We start from the raw sequence: 16,290 nt of genomic DNA, 5'->3' as shown, positions 1-16,290 counted from the left end.
TATCATTTTCTGTATATGATCCATCAAGCTTTGAGAAGTTGTTAGAAAATTAAATAGGTTTAATTGACTATTAAGCATCACATTTGTATAACACTCATGGTGCTTTGTACATTGCAAGCATTAAGCTGGTCTCGCATTGTTCTGATGCGTGTGTGGTTTTTATTTCAAAAGTAGTCCGTAATAATCTTTTCATCACATATGAACAGTCAAAAATTAGCAAAAAAATCATTTATTTGCACAATAAAAAAGCAAGACAAGTTTAAAGTTGATCTTTTCAAACAACACACTAGCTTTCTTAGACAAAATCATAAAGCAATGTAAAAAAATAGAACACTTCTTGGTACAAAAAACATGGAAAAAAAACAACCAGTAGAAACAAAACAAGCAAACCTCCCAAACATTTGGCTAATATACTCGTATACAGAATGTAAAGTAATCAGTTTCAATGTGTAAGCTTTCTAATATAAAGATGAGGAGGCAGTACTGAGGTCTCTCACTGGGAGATTAAACCTAAAACATAGTATTAGTCTACTCCCTGAGTTCATAATATCAACACTGTCAGTAACAAAGTTTAGTAACATTATTTATGCATCAATCAATCATCTGTCAATGTGCATGTCTTCTCCTTGTATTTCTTCTGATACTCATGGAAGAGGCTGACATTCTTAGAGACGCATAGTGGCTTGTATTGCTTTGGTTCACTTGGATACCAGGTTGCTGCAAGGAATTAGATACACAACAATTAGTCTCAGCCCTTATGACAAATGGAATTTATATTAAAAATATAAATAAATAAAAAAGAACAATATTTTACCTTTTGCTGCACCTTTCTTATAAAATGTATCTTTTTCTTCTACTGGTTTCAACTTATCTGGAAAGAAAAAAAAAAGCAGAAAATCTTATTTGAGTTGCACAGAGAGAGAAATTAAGCAGAGTCTGTTGAGGGGTTTAAATTTTTCCAGTAGACGTGGGACAAAACTATAAAGTTAAAAGTACTCCCTGGTCACAAAATTGATCTAAGGTGAAGATTTAAATTTGTCAATGACGCTCCTGCTCTATAAAATTTTTAAATAATGTGTCAAAAATCTATGCCAATGCGGCCAGAACTGCAGGATTATTAAATTGCCATGTGGGGCCAAACAAAATCTTTCCAAAGATCACATATGGCTCCCAGACCATGCTTTGGAAATCCTTGGTATACAGAATCTAACAGCAATGTAAACTCAGAAATAGCTATCCCATTTTAATCTTTGTCATAGTGCACTTCATGGGGGGAGGGATTCATGTAAAAGCCAGCTAGTTGCTGGTATTCATGTGAGCAGAACGTTTATCAGATTGTTGAGACGCATGCTGTACAAAGTTTCTTCAGCAGAAAGTCACACTGACCCAGTCAGTCTTAGATTACCAGGCAGTAAACACAAATGTAATAGTTTCCAGAACAGCAAAACAGAAACAATCTGTTTGCTTCTGAGGGTCTCAGCTGATAGTTCTATAACTTTTAAGTTGTAAATTGCACTAACGAATGTATCGATATAAAATGAGCAAACCCAGCCACGTGTGTTTTCCTCAGAACTGCTCTGAAGAAAATGTCAAGATTATGAACTTGTGTTTCAAAATTAATGTCCCGGATTTGTTGTTTTTTTTAACTATAACGATAAATCAAATACTAACATGAGTTTAAAAGAATCCAGTATAGCATGAGAGAGACAGGCTATACTGTTTAATTAAACAAGTTGGTTTAATTGAACTTTAGCTCAACTGGATTTTTTGTTCTGGCATTTCTCCTCTACCTCTTGACATAACTACCTTGGTCTGTGACTACTAACCATCCCAGAGAAGCTGCTATAAAATAGTTAAAAATGTTCTTTAAAATTAACTGCATTTACCTGGAACAGGTTCAGCTGCCTCCTCCGTCTCAACAGGCCCATCTGCCAAGTTAAAGGTGTTTGGCAGGACATTGAACTTCAAGACAATATTGTCATGGACCGGCTTCTTGTCACTGGTTTCACCTCCCTGCTGATGTTCAGGCCTCTCAAGGGTGACACTGTAGCGCCTTCTCTTTGTTTCTTCCCGTGTAAGGCGATCTGCGAGGGCCCTCCTTTTCTTCTTCTTTAAACTCTGAATGAACTTTTTAGTTCTATCAGAGAATCTCAGTTTAGGGGAGATTGTCTGTGCCTGCTCTTTTGTGCTCTCCTTGGAAATTACAGCAGGCAAACTGGTTTGCCTTTTCAGTTTGTTTTTGTGCCGAAAAAAACCTGATCCACTCATAGTTGGAATACTGCTCCTCCATTTTTCATAAATAAGCTGTTTGATTGAGTAGTCCCTTGTGGGATCAGCTGGAGAGGAGTCCATTCCCAAAGGGTCTAATTTCACAGACAGAATTTCAGGAGGTTTGAGTTTTTCATACGATGCTTTTATTTGAGAAGAAACCAGGACATCGTCTTTGCTGGATGGAGAACTCTTCTCTGGTTGCCCAGCTCCGTACAACACCAATTCTACAGTTTTTCCTTCAGAGGCTGACTCTTGAGCTTCGGAGTTGTGATCTGTATCTGAGGCAACAGGCAGTCTACATTTACGTTTCTTTAGAGTTTGGAAATATTGGTCAAGATTCCTTTGTCTCTTCTCTGTTTTTATCCTATTAATGACAAGGTTCAAGGATGTCTGGCTGGTGGCGTCATTAACTTGAGTTTTGTTTTCTGAAGGTGATTCAGCCTGGTCGTCAGATGTTAAAGGAGCTTGTTCGCAGATTTCTTTCTGGTTAAAACACTGAGTTAGTTTATTTGTTTCAATAAAATTGGAAGGATCAAATTTGGTTAGCTGGGTACCACACATTGGATCACTCGACTGCACAGCTCCTGTTGATGGCAGCTTTTCTTGTGCATGGTCCAACTCAGATTCTCTCTCCTCAAATACAAACTCATGCCTCTCTTCTGGAGAGGAAGAATCAGCAGAAAGTTCCGCCGCCTCCTGGTTGCTTACACCAACAGCATTTGACTGGCTGCAGGTCTGGAAAATTGGGTCTGATTCTTTATCATAAAAAGAAAAAAGTTGGTCATCATTGTCGTCAGTCAAATCAATTATCTGACTAAGGTTAATGGACAGATCAGGGCCATTTTGAGTATCAGTTTGATGAATAACAACCTTCTGGACGATTGGTAAGCAGTCAGGATCAGGTTTAAGAATATCAATGGTGCCTTCATTCGCATTTTGTTTGTCTCTGCATTGGCATTTGGAGGAGAGTTTGCCTAGTCCTGAGTTCATTTCTATAAATCTTGCAAGGCAGCAAATCTCTTCCAGCTGATTGTCTGAAGATTTCTTTGGTTTGGGATCATTTATTGTGGTATCCATATCTTCAGATCCCCCTCTCTGCTCAGAGCCACTTGCATCAGTTTCTTTTCCACAGTTAAAGCTTGAATGATTGTCTTTCTGCACTTGCTCAAAGATGACTTTTGCTTCCTCTGGAGGCAAAACCTTTATTTTAAACAAGTAGCTCAAGTCACAGGAATCTTTCCCCGACGGCTCCTGTGGGGAAGCAATAAGGTTCTGGGGGGATTCACTTTCTTCAGTCAAATCAACTACTTCACACTCTGTTAGAGGCAAAACTTTGTTTACTGACTCACTGGCAGCTTGTTCAGTCAAATCAACTACTGCACACTCTGTTGGAGGCAAAACTTTGTTTACTGACTCACTGGCAGCTTGTTCAGTCAAATCAACTACTGCACACTCTGTTGGAGGCAAAACTTTGTTTACTGACTCACTGGCAGCTTGTTCAGGAACGTTTTCGAAAGTCTCAGCATCGTCGGTTGCGGTTTCGTCCACATAAAGATGTCGCTTCAAAGCCCAAGGGAAGCCAAACTCCTTATCTATGTCATCAAGCTGATCATTGGCATTCAACCACAAAGATCTGAAAGGAGGTTCTGAGTAGACCTCACCTTCCTTGAGGATTTTGTACCGTTTGAGTTGGTCCTTAAAGTCAGGGCTAACTTGTGTGAGTATAGAAGTGTCCTGCTTGATGTGTGCATTACAGAATTTTTCTGAAATAAAACTGGTTTTCAAGTTTTCCTTATAGCCATGAAGCATTGCTCCAATATTTTTATTCCACATTATCATAACTATTTTGACAAGAGTCGACACCTCAGAAATGCCCGTTTGCTTGGGTTCAGCTTCCATCACCATTATTAATTTGGTCAGATCCTCAGCAGTCCAAGATTTTGTTGGGAGCAGAGAAAGTTCATGAACAGGTGGTGATTGAGGTGTAGCCACTTCAGTTTGTTTTCCAGAACCAGTTTGACTTACTGACTCTTGTGAAACCCTTTCAACAACCGATTCATGATTATCACTCTCTGGTGTTTGAGTCGAACTTTCTGGTTCCGAGTCTGCTTTGTTGGTGATCACTTGAGTCTGACTAGATTCCTCGCTTTCAGGTGTGGCCTCACAAATTGTAGCTACATAGGGTGAAATCCTTGTTTTTTCTGCATCATCCACAGATTTGCAAGGCTCAGCAGAGGCAGGAGAATTAGGCTCCTCCTGCGACAATGGGGGAACAACTGCAACGGCTCTTATGCCGGTATGACCAGAGATAGAGGAGGAACAGCTTTCATTTTGTTTGAATGGCGAAGGCATTCCAACATCCTTATTTGAATGGCTTACTACAACAGCTTGACACTCGCCTCTCTGCAATAACGCTCTCTCATATCCTTGTGATGAATTACTCAGGGAATCGATGGGAAATCTTTTAGTTACAGTTTCACTGATGTCAACTACCGGGCTGCTTCCTCCCCTGTTCCCTGATGTATAACGGGGGAGGACAACATTTGCTAATGAGTTTTGCTGAAATGATGCATTTGCAATTTTCTGTGCTCTTGACTTAACGCCTTGAGGCCAAGGCTGTCCAGACTGGAGGGATAAAGATTGGCTACCATTCAAGCTGGGATTTTCATAATTAACTACGGTTGCAGTTTGGTTACTTTGATTAGACCTTCTGGACACAATGGAATAATGTGGGCTCTTGTACGAAGGAGGGGGATCATTTCTTTTTGAAAGAAAATTACTTTCATTCAATAAGTTTACATTCCTGAAACTTCTGTAGTTGTTATACGAAGGATTGCTCTGAGTTGAAGGTTGCTGATTTAGTTGATGTACAAGCAAAGGATGTGTAGTCTGAGCATTTGAGGATGTACACCGAGTAGCAACACTATTGTCTTTAAATGTCTGAGAGGTTGCCATTCCACAGCTTGATGTATAGTTTTGAGAGCATCCACCCTGAGAGAAATGTGGTCTGTGAATTTGATTAGAAGACACATGAGCTTGACCATTATGAATAGCTCCAGCTAGTGTTTTGTTGGCATTGATCGTCTGGTCATACAGAAGTGAGGGAGCAGCAGTGTATGATGAAATGGGTCTGGTCATTCCTCCTTTTGCAGCTGGATGAAAAGCCTGCTGGGTCAAGCTTTGTTGAAGATGTGAAGCATTCCTGGTCCTGTTCATCTGAACCTCATCAAAGGAAACTGTCTGTTTGCAGAGCACCGACATGCTTTGTTGGGCATAGGTGGCGTTTGTGACAGCAGTACTATGTTGACTGTGGTCCACTCCATTTTGGTGAGAGTTTTGCATTGGGGCTGGCTGAGATATGACAGTGTTTGTCATAGAAAGAGTCACCTTTTGTAAATTGTTTAATCTATGCTGCTCCTGCTGCTGCTGCCTAAGAATTATTTGGAAAAGGGCATCGTCCTTGAAATGTGAAGCATTTTTCAACTGAGCCGCCAGATAAGTAGTATCAGAGCTCTGCCAATTTGACATTTGTCTGCTAGGGTTTGCTCCATTCTGCAGGACAAAATTAGTGCCGTGAGACGGTTGTACTCCTCCATTCCCCGTCACGTACTGCTGTGTGGCGTTTGCAGACCAAACTCCACCTTGGTATGGTTGGGTAGCAGCTTGTGAGGTTTGAGATGACTGCCCAATCTGATGAGTCGGCACATTGACCAGTGCAAAGGAATGCATGTTTCTATTTTGTTAAACCTTTCTGGAAGTTAGGCAATAAGACGTTTCTGAAATGAGACAAAACAGACTTGTTAAATACATTCAAATAATTCTTGTAGATATTTGAATCTGTCAATCAGTGATCAGAAGACCAATATTGAAATTTAAAAAAATAATAATAATTTCTTTAAAATGCATAAAGAAAATGTAAGCCAATTTTCAGTCCATCATAAAAAAGGTTGAACAGTTACTGCAATTATTTCATTTTCCCTTGGAAAAGCAACCAAATAAAAACTCCTATACAACCCACAGAATATTTTTCTCTCTTTATTTTCTACAGTGCTTGGAATACATTTTCAGTTAATTGAGCACACCAAAGATTGTGGTGGAAATTCTATAATAAAGGATAGAGAAACCATTAATAAGTGGAGAAAGGTTGACATACGTCTTTAGATGCTTTATTTGAAGGCTGTTTGTTACTACGCAATAGCCAGCCCCGCCCTCTCCTCACAACTCCTCGGGCTGGCTACTGAACCAGTTCTCTGTCTAACAGGTCCGGAAAATCTCTAAGACCTGGGTCTTACCCTGAACAAGATCTATAAGAGATAATCTATTTAAACTGGTGGCGAAAGAGACTCGTCTAGCACTAACTACCTCCTATCCAGAAGTTATGACCCTCTTCAGTTAAGGATTAATCAACCGAGTAGCCCTCACAGCTGCATAGTTCCAATAACCACTTCTGTTAACGGTAGTTCTCTTCCTGTCGTAACGTGCACTTGGTAACGGCTAGATAATATTTAGTGACTAGGATTCAAATCACAGGGTCATTATTTTACTCTCACCAAAGGAAAGTCCGAAGCCACCACATTACTGGAATCATGTATACTGGTTTTACTATAAATAGAAGAACTTTAATTCAAATGACTCAATTAATTTCAATGTCCACAACCTAATCAGAATTTTTAAGATATATGTATTTATTAAGCAAGCTTTAGCAGGGAAAATGACAGGCATACAGAATTTACTTGAGACCACCATACAAAGAAATCAATAAAATTTAGATCAACTCAACCTTTACCTAACAACCTTCCTACCCTGTCATCTATCTATAAGATAAGGCTTTGGGGTGCGGCAACTCCTACCCATCGGTGGTATTGGATCTTAGCAACAGAAGTCCTTGTAGTCCTTGGTCAGAGTCTTTCCCTTGAAACATAAACTCTCCTTGGATCCGAAACAAAATGAACTGTCTGCTTCGTCCAGCCAAACAGCTCTTGGTCGATCCTGTGACTTTTGTTCAGTTCCCCAAGTCCGTTGCGATGTAATTTGAGATCGTTGGGTCGAGAGCAGAGTGTGGAAATCCAATGAGGAACCAAGGCAGTGGGTCGGTGGATCTCGCCCTTTGGTCCGGCGTGAGGAGCTCCGTTGTCCTCCTTGTGAGGCGCTTTTCTTGGTTCCAGGGTGTAGTCCTCTGCTGGTCTTCTTGCCGCTCTTGTGTCGAGTCTCAGCGCCGGGGACGAAGAACATCGTATCACCTCGGTCTCATGTTTTTATACTTTTCTCCCTCCCTGGGGAGTACACCGAGGGAGGGAGAGAGAGAGAGAAAGACAAAGAACAGTTTGTGCGCCACTTCATAGTTGCGCAACTCGCCCATCTGCAAATTGAGGCACGATGACTCGCTTGTGAGGTAATGTGCTTGTAAAACTTGGGACTTTCCGAGAGCAATAGACTCCAACTTGAGACACAATGACCCTATTGCGAAACTATGTGTTTGTGCCTTTTTGGGGCTTTCCGAGTTGCTACAGCGGCATGTGTCATAGCCTGGGACTTTTTGGGACTTTCCGAGTTGCAACAACAGCATGCGTCAGCCTCCACACCCCAACCTTACACTTCTCCTTGTTCTATACTAACTTTAATCATACAAGTTACATCAATCATTAAAATCATATAAAATATTAGTACATTAGATGATTCGATCCTATTTTCTTGTTACAACATTAATAGAATACAGAGAACATATTCTCATACAAAGAGTACACAATAAGCAATCATTTTTAATCAACATACAGGGCTGCAGCAATTTCCTAGGCACTTTATGATCCGTTGTTCTGCATGAACCTGGACAGATCTCACATTTACATACCAGATTTCTTGACAGCTTTTATTTGCCCAAATGGCCTTAGAGCCCAGAAGACCAGGATGCAGCTGCTTGCTCCATTGTTCTTCCAGAGACCAAATGGCCTTTGATCTCTGGCGTGAAATTAAGGGAAGGTTTAAGTTCCTCTGAGTGTCCAGGGGAGCTCCTGGTTGGTCGAACCAGGGGTACGCCTTAATTGAATACATTAACAAGGAGAGAAACGCCTTCATTATAAAAGTTAGTCCACAATGTTAATAATTTAGATTGCTGGTATATTTCTGCCGTTTTGGCAACAGCCTTCTCCAAAGACATGTCTTTGCTTTTTTCTTTCTTTCTCTGTCTTTGTTTTAATTCTTTTGTCTCAGGTAATGAATGTATGTCTCTGTAACTCTGCAGTTGTCTTGTTAACTCATACGCTTCTTGTGTGGAATTAAACGCTGTAACTCTGTGACGTCATCACGCATGTTGCTCCTGATTGGCACACGCTGCTTGCTGGAAGAACCCGGGAATAGGAAGGAAATAGAGAGAGCCAAGCTTTTTCCAAATTAAGCTAACTTACTATTTCTTTCTTCAACAGTACTTATGACTCCAAATTGCAATAGACTCCAACTTGGGACATAATGACCCGTACTTATGACTCCAAATTGCAATAGACTCTAACTTGGGACACAATGGCTCTATTGTGAAACTATGTGCTTGTGACTTTTTGGGACTTTCCGAATCGCAACAGCGGCATATTTCAGCCTCCACACCCCAACCTTATACTTCTTCTTTTCCTGTACTAACTTTAATCATACAAGTTCCGACTTGAAAATCATATAAAATATTAGTACATTAGATGATTTGATCCTAGTTTCTTGTTACAACATTAATATATCACAGAAAACATCTCTCATACAAAGAATACACAGTAAGTAATCATTTTTAATCAACATACAGGGCTGTGGCAATCTTCTAGGCTTTTTATGATCCGTTTTTCTGCATGAGCCTGGACAGATCTCATATTTACATTACCAGATTTCTTGACAAGGCAAACGGCATACGACAACCGTGTCACCATACTAGTCAGAGAAGTAGAGCGCAGATTGTTAAGGAAGAGTATTTTAAAATGAATTAAATTTGGAAAAGGTTTGGCTCTCTCTTCCTCTGAATCCCAGGTCCTCTCAGCGGGCGACGTGTGGCCACAAGGAAAACAACAATGCGTGTTGACGTCACAGAATTACAGAGTTTAATCCAAATACAAAACAACGTATGAATTAAAAACAAAACTGCAGAACAACAGAGATGCAGATTCGTTACCTGAGGCAAAAAGATAGAGATAGAAAAGGCAAAGACGCGTCTTTGGAGAGAGCCGGTGCAAAAAGGCAAAATAGGAACAGCTATCTGCCTTATTATTCCTGTGCACGAACTCTTATACTGAAGGTGTGTCTTTCCTTTTTAATATATTCAATTAAGGCGTACCTCTGGTTGACCAACCAGAAGCTACCTTAAACACTCAGAAAAACTTAGAACTCCCCCTAATTTACACCAAAGATCAAAGGCCATTTGCTCTTTGGTAGAACAATGGAGCAAGTAGCTGCATCCTGGTCTTCTGGGTTCTAGGGACATTTGGGAAAATAAAAGCATAAAATAAGACTTCACAGATGCCTGTGGAATTCGGAGTGTCTCCCGTTATCTCACCTTACATAAATTCTCAGAACAAACCTAAATCCAGTAATTTGGTTCAAGGAAAGGTTACCTTCACAAAACCCAGTTTTGCTCATCTGCAGTCAACATCTCAAAAGATTTAAATCTTTGCCTTAAACCAAAAAAATAACACATAAAATCAACAGAACGAAATGAGGTGTAATTCCTTTTTCTAACCTATGAAACATAACATTCAATCCTAAGCATTGTTAACACAATCATTTTCCAAAACCCCTTTAGCTTAAATCCTGAGAAATTTTCTAATACTAAACAAAACATTTCATTCAAACAGTTTCCATTTGATTCAGATATTGTCCCAGATAGTACAATTTTCAAATACATTCATCATTTACTAGACTAGTAGTTCTAAAATTAGATAATACCCTTTTAGTTAAAAATCTGCTATTAGTACTTAGAAAAATGTTTTAGAAATTAAATGTTAGTGGTTTTAACATTCTATGTTGTATTTAGTTTTACACCATCCCAGGTGTTGGGATGGTGTAAAACTTTGGGAAAACTTTTGATCTTCTGTGAACCAAACAGGCTTCTCTCCTCCAGGCTCAAGTGGTACTGCCTTCCAGGAGATGCTAATTTTATGGCCTCCTGTCCCCTAATAACACAGAAGGAGCCTCATTGAGAGATCCCCTTTGATCTGCATTTGGTTCCTGTATTTTGAATATTTACCACAAACCTGTTCAAAATTAAGAAATTTATTCAAATAAGAATGTTCAATATACCTTTTACACATGCCGTAAGATTAACTGTATTAAGCACTAAAAATAATAATCTTTCCTCAACAAGATGTACATTTCCCCTTATCTTACTTACAAACACACACACACAAGTATAAGATATAAGAACAAAAGAAAAACTCAGCCCTCTTCAGTAACAGAAAAACAGCGCAGCATATAAAGTTATACTCCTGCAAAACAAATGCTTGAATACATCCTGTTCTCTGTGGTTTCACACACATTGTGTGATCTGTGGCTGCACTCGTTTCTTGCACATTATGCCAGACACCTGCCTGCACATAAAACTGAGTAAATGAAACAAGACAGACACATTTAAATTGTTCCATTACAAGACGCTACTAATATTTTGGGTCTTCAGCTCCCTAAACATAAGCAGCTAAACCCTACACATCCTATGATTGTTTTGTTTTCTTTCCACTCTTCCCCCATACCCGAGGCCTGAAGCGAAGCAGCTTTTGGATCAGTATGGCAAAAATTGCATATCTGCCATACTACATGATAATAAGCAGCTGTTGTAAAATTCTTCAATGTTTGCCAATGAAGCCCAGGAGCATCAGAAGCCGCAGACTGTGTGCCATTAATACTATACCAGTGTCAGAAATCTTCGTTTATTGTGTCAATTCTCTTTTTTTTTTTTACATGTTTGCAGGTCTCAAAACTAAAGTAGTGTTGAGATTACCACACTTTCCTGCCGTTAGTTCCATGAAAGCAGCCATAAACATCCAGATATATTTAAAAATATATTTTAAAATAATTTGTTGCTGCCTAGTGCTCATCTCTAACCATAACTTTTGGGAGAAATATTTGAAGTGCGGCTGTAATATTTAAATTGCAGCTGTGGTGTCCAAATAAGATTCTTTGTTGATACAAACTGTTAATATGGGATTCATACATAATTATATTTTGTTTGGGTTTTTTTTAAATCCAATTTTTATTTTACACAAGACCAACGCAAATCAAAAAAAGATATTCACCCATTTGGATGCTTTATACTTTTAATGCATTTGTGGAAAATAAAATATTCCTTTTATTAGAATTTTATTTAGTATTAATCTTACAAGGTTTAATCAGTGTATTATATCTTACTCAGGCTTACAGAGTTATTGCTCCTCTTTTGGCCTTCACTGTTTGCCTCATTACGTCAGAAGCCTAGCAACAGGCGATATGTAAATAATTATAGTAAGATTGTTATCATACTTCACGGGGTGACAGACAAGACCTTGTGCGACTATTATTAGGCAAGCACGTTCCGCCTGACACTGTTTTTTTAACTGAAGATTCCATTTTTCTGTGTGTGTTAATCTAATAAGCTTCTTGATGACACCCTGTCTGTGTTTGAAGGGCAGTATGCAGTATATAGTCTAGTTTGAACTCTTCTGAACAGTGTTCTCCATCTGTACAGATGAAATAAAGCTGTTTGCTTTTTTAAACAAGGTTTGGACTTTGTTAATTTTCTCACTCCACACATTAAAATAAAAAGTGGTACATTTTCTTTTGACAAAATTAAAAAAAAAAAAAAAAAAAAAGAGACTCACTCTTCTCCTTTCTTGTACTGTCACTCAATTTGAGAGGGCAGCCTAATCCAGCCAGATTTACTCAGGCACCAAATTCCTTCAATCTTATGACGACTATAGTTGAACTTCAGGAAATGATCAGTGCCTTAGATACTTTTTTTGTGCCCATCCTTATCTTGTACTTTTCAACATTTTTTTATTTATTTGGTGCTCATGCTGTAGTGGTACCCAGAAATTATTAGCTGTTGACGATATTACAATAATGGTAAACACTGAGATAAAACACAAATATATTAATAACTATGCGTTGTCAAAATTTGAGGTCAGGGACAAATGTGAAGGGACATGACTGAAATCATTTCCAGAGTTAACATGCAAGCTTCCTGCTTAGGTAAGATTAGCAAAACAGATGCAAACCTGGGAAAGCCTAGAGGTTGTATATAATAATTATTAGTTTTTGGCATGAAAGAGCAGAAGAAAAAGGTGACGGTCTTGTTTTGTCCAAAACAGCAAATAAGCTGTTCATCAATAACTGACATGGTAAATGTGGACAGATTCATTCAGATTGTTCAAAGCAGTCATAAAGGCCTGTTATAATACCCTGCAGATGTGTTATCTACACCATTCTGAGAACCTTGAAAAAGAGTCTACTGTTATGTCATTTGGAGAATTTATGCGACTGGATTGATAAAGAGTTTGTTTTTTTTAAAACATCACAAGGTCAGATTATATATTACAGTCTCACTTAGCCTTTGTGTTAGAGTTGTTTACCTTGCCCATTTGAAAGTGGTGATTTTCAGCAACAACACTAATTTATTATTGTCACCATGTCACCATCTATACAGTCCAGGATTGATTTAAACTAATGAGCAGAAAAGCTTTTATTCTGAAATTGACTTGGAAAATTCTTTCAAAGTCAGACCAAACTTGCACAACGACCTCCATCCAAAATGAGCATAAGCACATTCAGTACAAGCAACACCTAATTTCTTACAAGACTGTTAACAACTGTGCTTATAACAGTGGTTCCCAAAGATTTTCTGGGACCCCCTATGGATTACAATAAAATTCCCCCCAGAAAAGAAAAAAATAAAAACAATCAACTGGGCACACACATCTTTCAACCAGACATAAATCTAAACACATATTTTTCTTTCAAACGCCACTGAAGTTTATTTAACACTTCAGGTTGCAACAAAACACACTACAAACCATCTTTACAGTGAAACACTTTAGTTTAACTGTTTGTTTTTTTTTTTTCATTCATTCATACAGATTCCTACCAACCCCCTCCACTCCCCTCCATTGGCACTGTACCCCCTGCCCCCAAGGGGGTAAGTACCACATTTGGGAATCACTGCCTTAGAACACATGATACGCAATATGAATAAAGTGTATTACCTTAATTTACATTTCAATTAATGGAGTAAGACTGGTAGTCTGGTTTTAACGGAGGTGAATGCACAGGATGGGGGTGAGACTAATGGCCCAATAAAACAGTTCTGGTTCCTGTAGAGCAGGGGTCTCAAACTCCAGTCCTCAAGGGCCGCAACTTTTAGATGTGCCTCTGCTTCACCACACCTGAATAGAATAATCAGGTCAGTAAGGCTCTGGAGAACTGATCTACACAAGGAGGAGGTAATTAAGCCATTTCATTCCAGTGTTTTGTACCTGTGGCACATCTAAAAACTGCAGGACATCGGCCCTCGAAGACTGGAGTTTGAGACCCCTGCTGTAGAGGAAAACATTTGGGTGCTTTGGGAGGATAGTGGTTGGAGCTTCCCAACCCCCATCCTCCTGAGGGTTGGGAAGGAGGATTGGGGTTGCTATTGTAGGAAAACGAGTAAGAATGTGTGCACTTTTTACATGAAGTTTGTACTTTCAGTAACCTTTGTTTGAATATAATGGGGTAATTTTTGCTTAAGCTTGCCTCAGCACACAAGACAAACTAAAGGAAGAGATGGCACATGTGTGTAAGAAATAATAAGAAGATGTATATATGTGCAGCTTGACAAAAGTTAGAAAGAAAGTCTGACTGAGGTGCATTATCAATAATTGCAAAACAAAAAGCGTCCACACACACATTGGGACGCGGCCCTAAAATTTATATTTGTAAAAACTAATTTATTTAAAACCCCATTGTAGACTTCAAATTACACATTAGTTCATCAAAAATATGACTGTAAATATGATCTTAGGTCCCTAAAAGAAATCGCTGCACTGCAAGATTCTGATATTGTTTTCAGCTTGTTTTCTTTAACTAGGCAAACCTGCAAGACCATATCCATGGTTCAGATCTACAGTGAAATAAGGACCTTTCTCAGCAGAAAACTACTTTCTTTGCTTCATTAAAATCTTCTGTTTAGTTTGTTTATGAGCTACAAATGTAAAAGCAAAATAAATATTTTTGCAATGTTAATAAAAGAAAAAAAAAAGCATTTTGTGCACCCCCCCAGAGTACTTTGTAATTTTACTATTTTGGTTGGCTCCCATGCCAAAATGTTAGGCTTTGTGGTTAAGTATTGAGTGTCCAAACATCCGGTTTTCGTTTCCTCTCTATTGTCAGTTGAATTCACGATGAGCAAATAAATCAAAACAATCATTTGCATGAATTGCAGACGCTACAAATGCAACCAGGAAAGCATATTCATGGGAATTGTTTAATATGCACGGCTGCTTCTCATATTCATGGACAATATTCTGTGTTTCTGCATTGTGGGTCAGTAACTGAAGGCAGGTCGAAATGTGCAGCAGCGCTCTGGAAAACGTTTACAACGTTTGGTGGAGGCTCAAGCCGTCGTCCAGAGACCAACTGCTGAGAGGCGCAAAAATTATTAGCTGGTGGTTTTTTAAAGTGACCCACACGGTTGGTGCTGGTGGAGATCGAACTGAATCGGATGTCGCGTTGTCTAAATGCTGCGTGTTTAAGAAGACAGTAAGGAGACTGCCTGCAGTTTCCTCTCTCAGCCAGGAAACTGCAGGCGGTCACAGTCTGCTTCTTCTTCTTCTCGTGTTTTCCAGAAAGACATTAAGCAGATGGATAGTAACGCATTTTCTTCTAATAAACAGGCATAAACGGGACAATGTCCAAAGGGCTCCTCCTTTTTCTGAGAAGTCACGCCAAAAGCATGTGGGAGTGGACATTCAAGATTGCCTAAAACATGTTGCACCGAGTATATGCAATATTAAGATTCGAGTTCTCCAAAAATCATCTTGTCGAGAAGACCTCTTTTTTATTTGAGATCAACTTTTGGATGTAGCTGCTGCCTGCTCTTTAGGCTTGTTGCAACGCAAAAGTTTATAGGGTGGAGAAAAACTTGGAAATCCCTGCCGTTTCCTTTCTACGAATAGCGTTACAGATTATGCGACTAATGTTAGCGGTCGTCTGACCGAACGAGAGCTGCTAAAAGGTATCGATAAACACAACTTACTGTTTCACGGTGAGGTTCCGCTCCAAAGGCAGCGTTTGTAAGCATCCGGAGTGTTTGCTGTTAGCCAATCTCCCCTGTTCGCTTTCTCTTCCCATGAGATCTCTATAGCTGTTTCAGAGTCATGAGCCAAAACCATTCCCTCTATTTGCCATCCACGTTACTGAGCTGCGCATTTCTAGTTTCTCATTTTCTCCAGCTGCGTCAACAACGGCCGATCTCTTCCTCTCAGCCAAGAAACTGCGAGATGCCTTAGCAGAGGAATTGGTTACGTCAAACTGAGGGGTGTGGCAATGGTTTGACTAAAACATGTTCGATGGATATTAGCCCCACCTTCTTAAAACTACTTAGAATGGTTTTCAGATAAAGAATTTTGACTTTTTCTCTGATTTCTGACTTTTTTGTACGGAAGAGGATTAGGGCCACTAAAAGAGGAGAATTTTGACTTTTTCTCCGATTTGTGACTTTTTTGTAAGGAAGAGGATTAGGGCCACTAAAAAAGGAGAATTTTGACTTTTTTTCTGATTTCTGACTTTTTTGTAAGGAAGAGGATTAGGGCCACTAAAAAAGGAGAATTTTGACTTTTTTTCTGATTTCTGACTTTTTTGTACGGAAGAGGATTAGGGCCATTAAAAAAAAGAATCCTGAGAATCAAGGTTTTGTTTTTCAGCTGCCTTTATCCCCTTTTATATTTTTGTTAGATGTTTCTTCTCGGTATTCTGATTTTTTTATTTATTTATTTATTTATTTATTTATTTATTTTAGGAATCTTACATTTTTGTCTCAGATTTTTGAGA

The 16,290-nt window shown here is 39.0% G+C and overlaps 1 protein-coding gene across 2 annotated transcripts; it reads right to left on the bottom strand.

The window, feature by feature from the left end:
- Positions 1 to 213: 213 nt before the first annotated feature.
- si:ch211-106e7.2 lies at positions 214 to 15,767 on the bottom strand. 2 transcript variants are annotated; one of them, XM_044123682.1, is made up of 5 exons: positions 15,497 to 15,767; positions 3,741 to 6,047; positions 1,887 to 3,671; positions 815 to 871; positions 214 to 717 (listed from the first exon to the last, which is right to left on the bottom strand). In XM_044123682.1, the coding sequence occupies exons 2-5, from the start codon at positions 5,998 to 6,000 to the stop codon at positions 596 to 598; spliced, it is 4,224 nt and encodes a 1,407-aa protein (XP_043979617.1). In that variant the 5' UTR covers positions 6,001 to 6,047; positions 15,497 to 15,767; the 3' UTR covers positions 214 to 595. The 2 variants fall into 2 exon arrangements, with proteins under 2 accessions (XP_043979617.1, XP_043979616.1); XM_044123681.1 differs by having other exon boundaries at positions 1,887 to 6,047.
- Positions 15,768 to 16,290: the final 523 nt, after the last annotated feature.

Source organism: Gambusia affinis, linkage group LG08, assembly GCF_019740435.1.
Source record: "Gambusia affinis linkage group LG08, SWU_Gaff_1.0, whole genome shotgun sequence".
NCBI classification, from domain to species: domain Eukaryota; kingdom Metazoa; phylum Chordata; class Actinopteri; order Cyprinodontiformes; family Poeciliidae; genus Gambusia; species Gambusia affinis.
The sequence above is the reverse complement of the archived record's forward strand: the minus strand, read 5'-3'. Positions and strand labels throughout refer to the sequence as shown.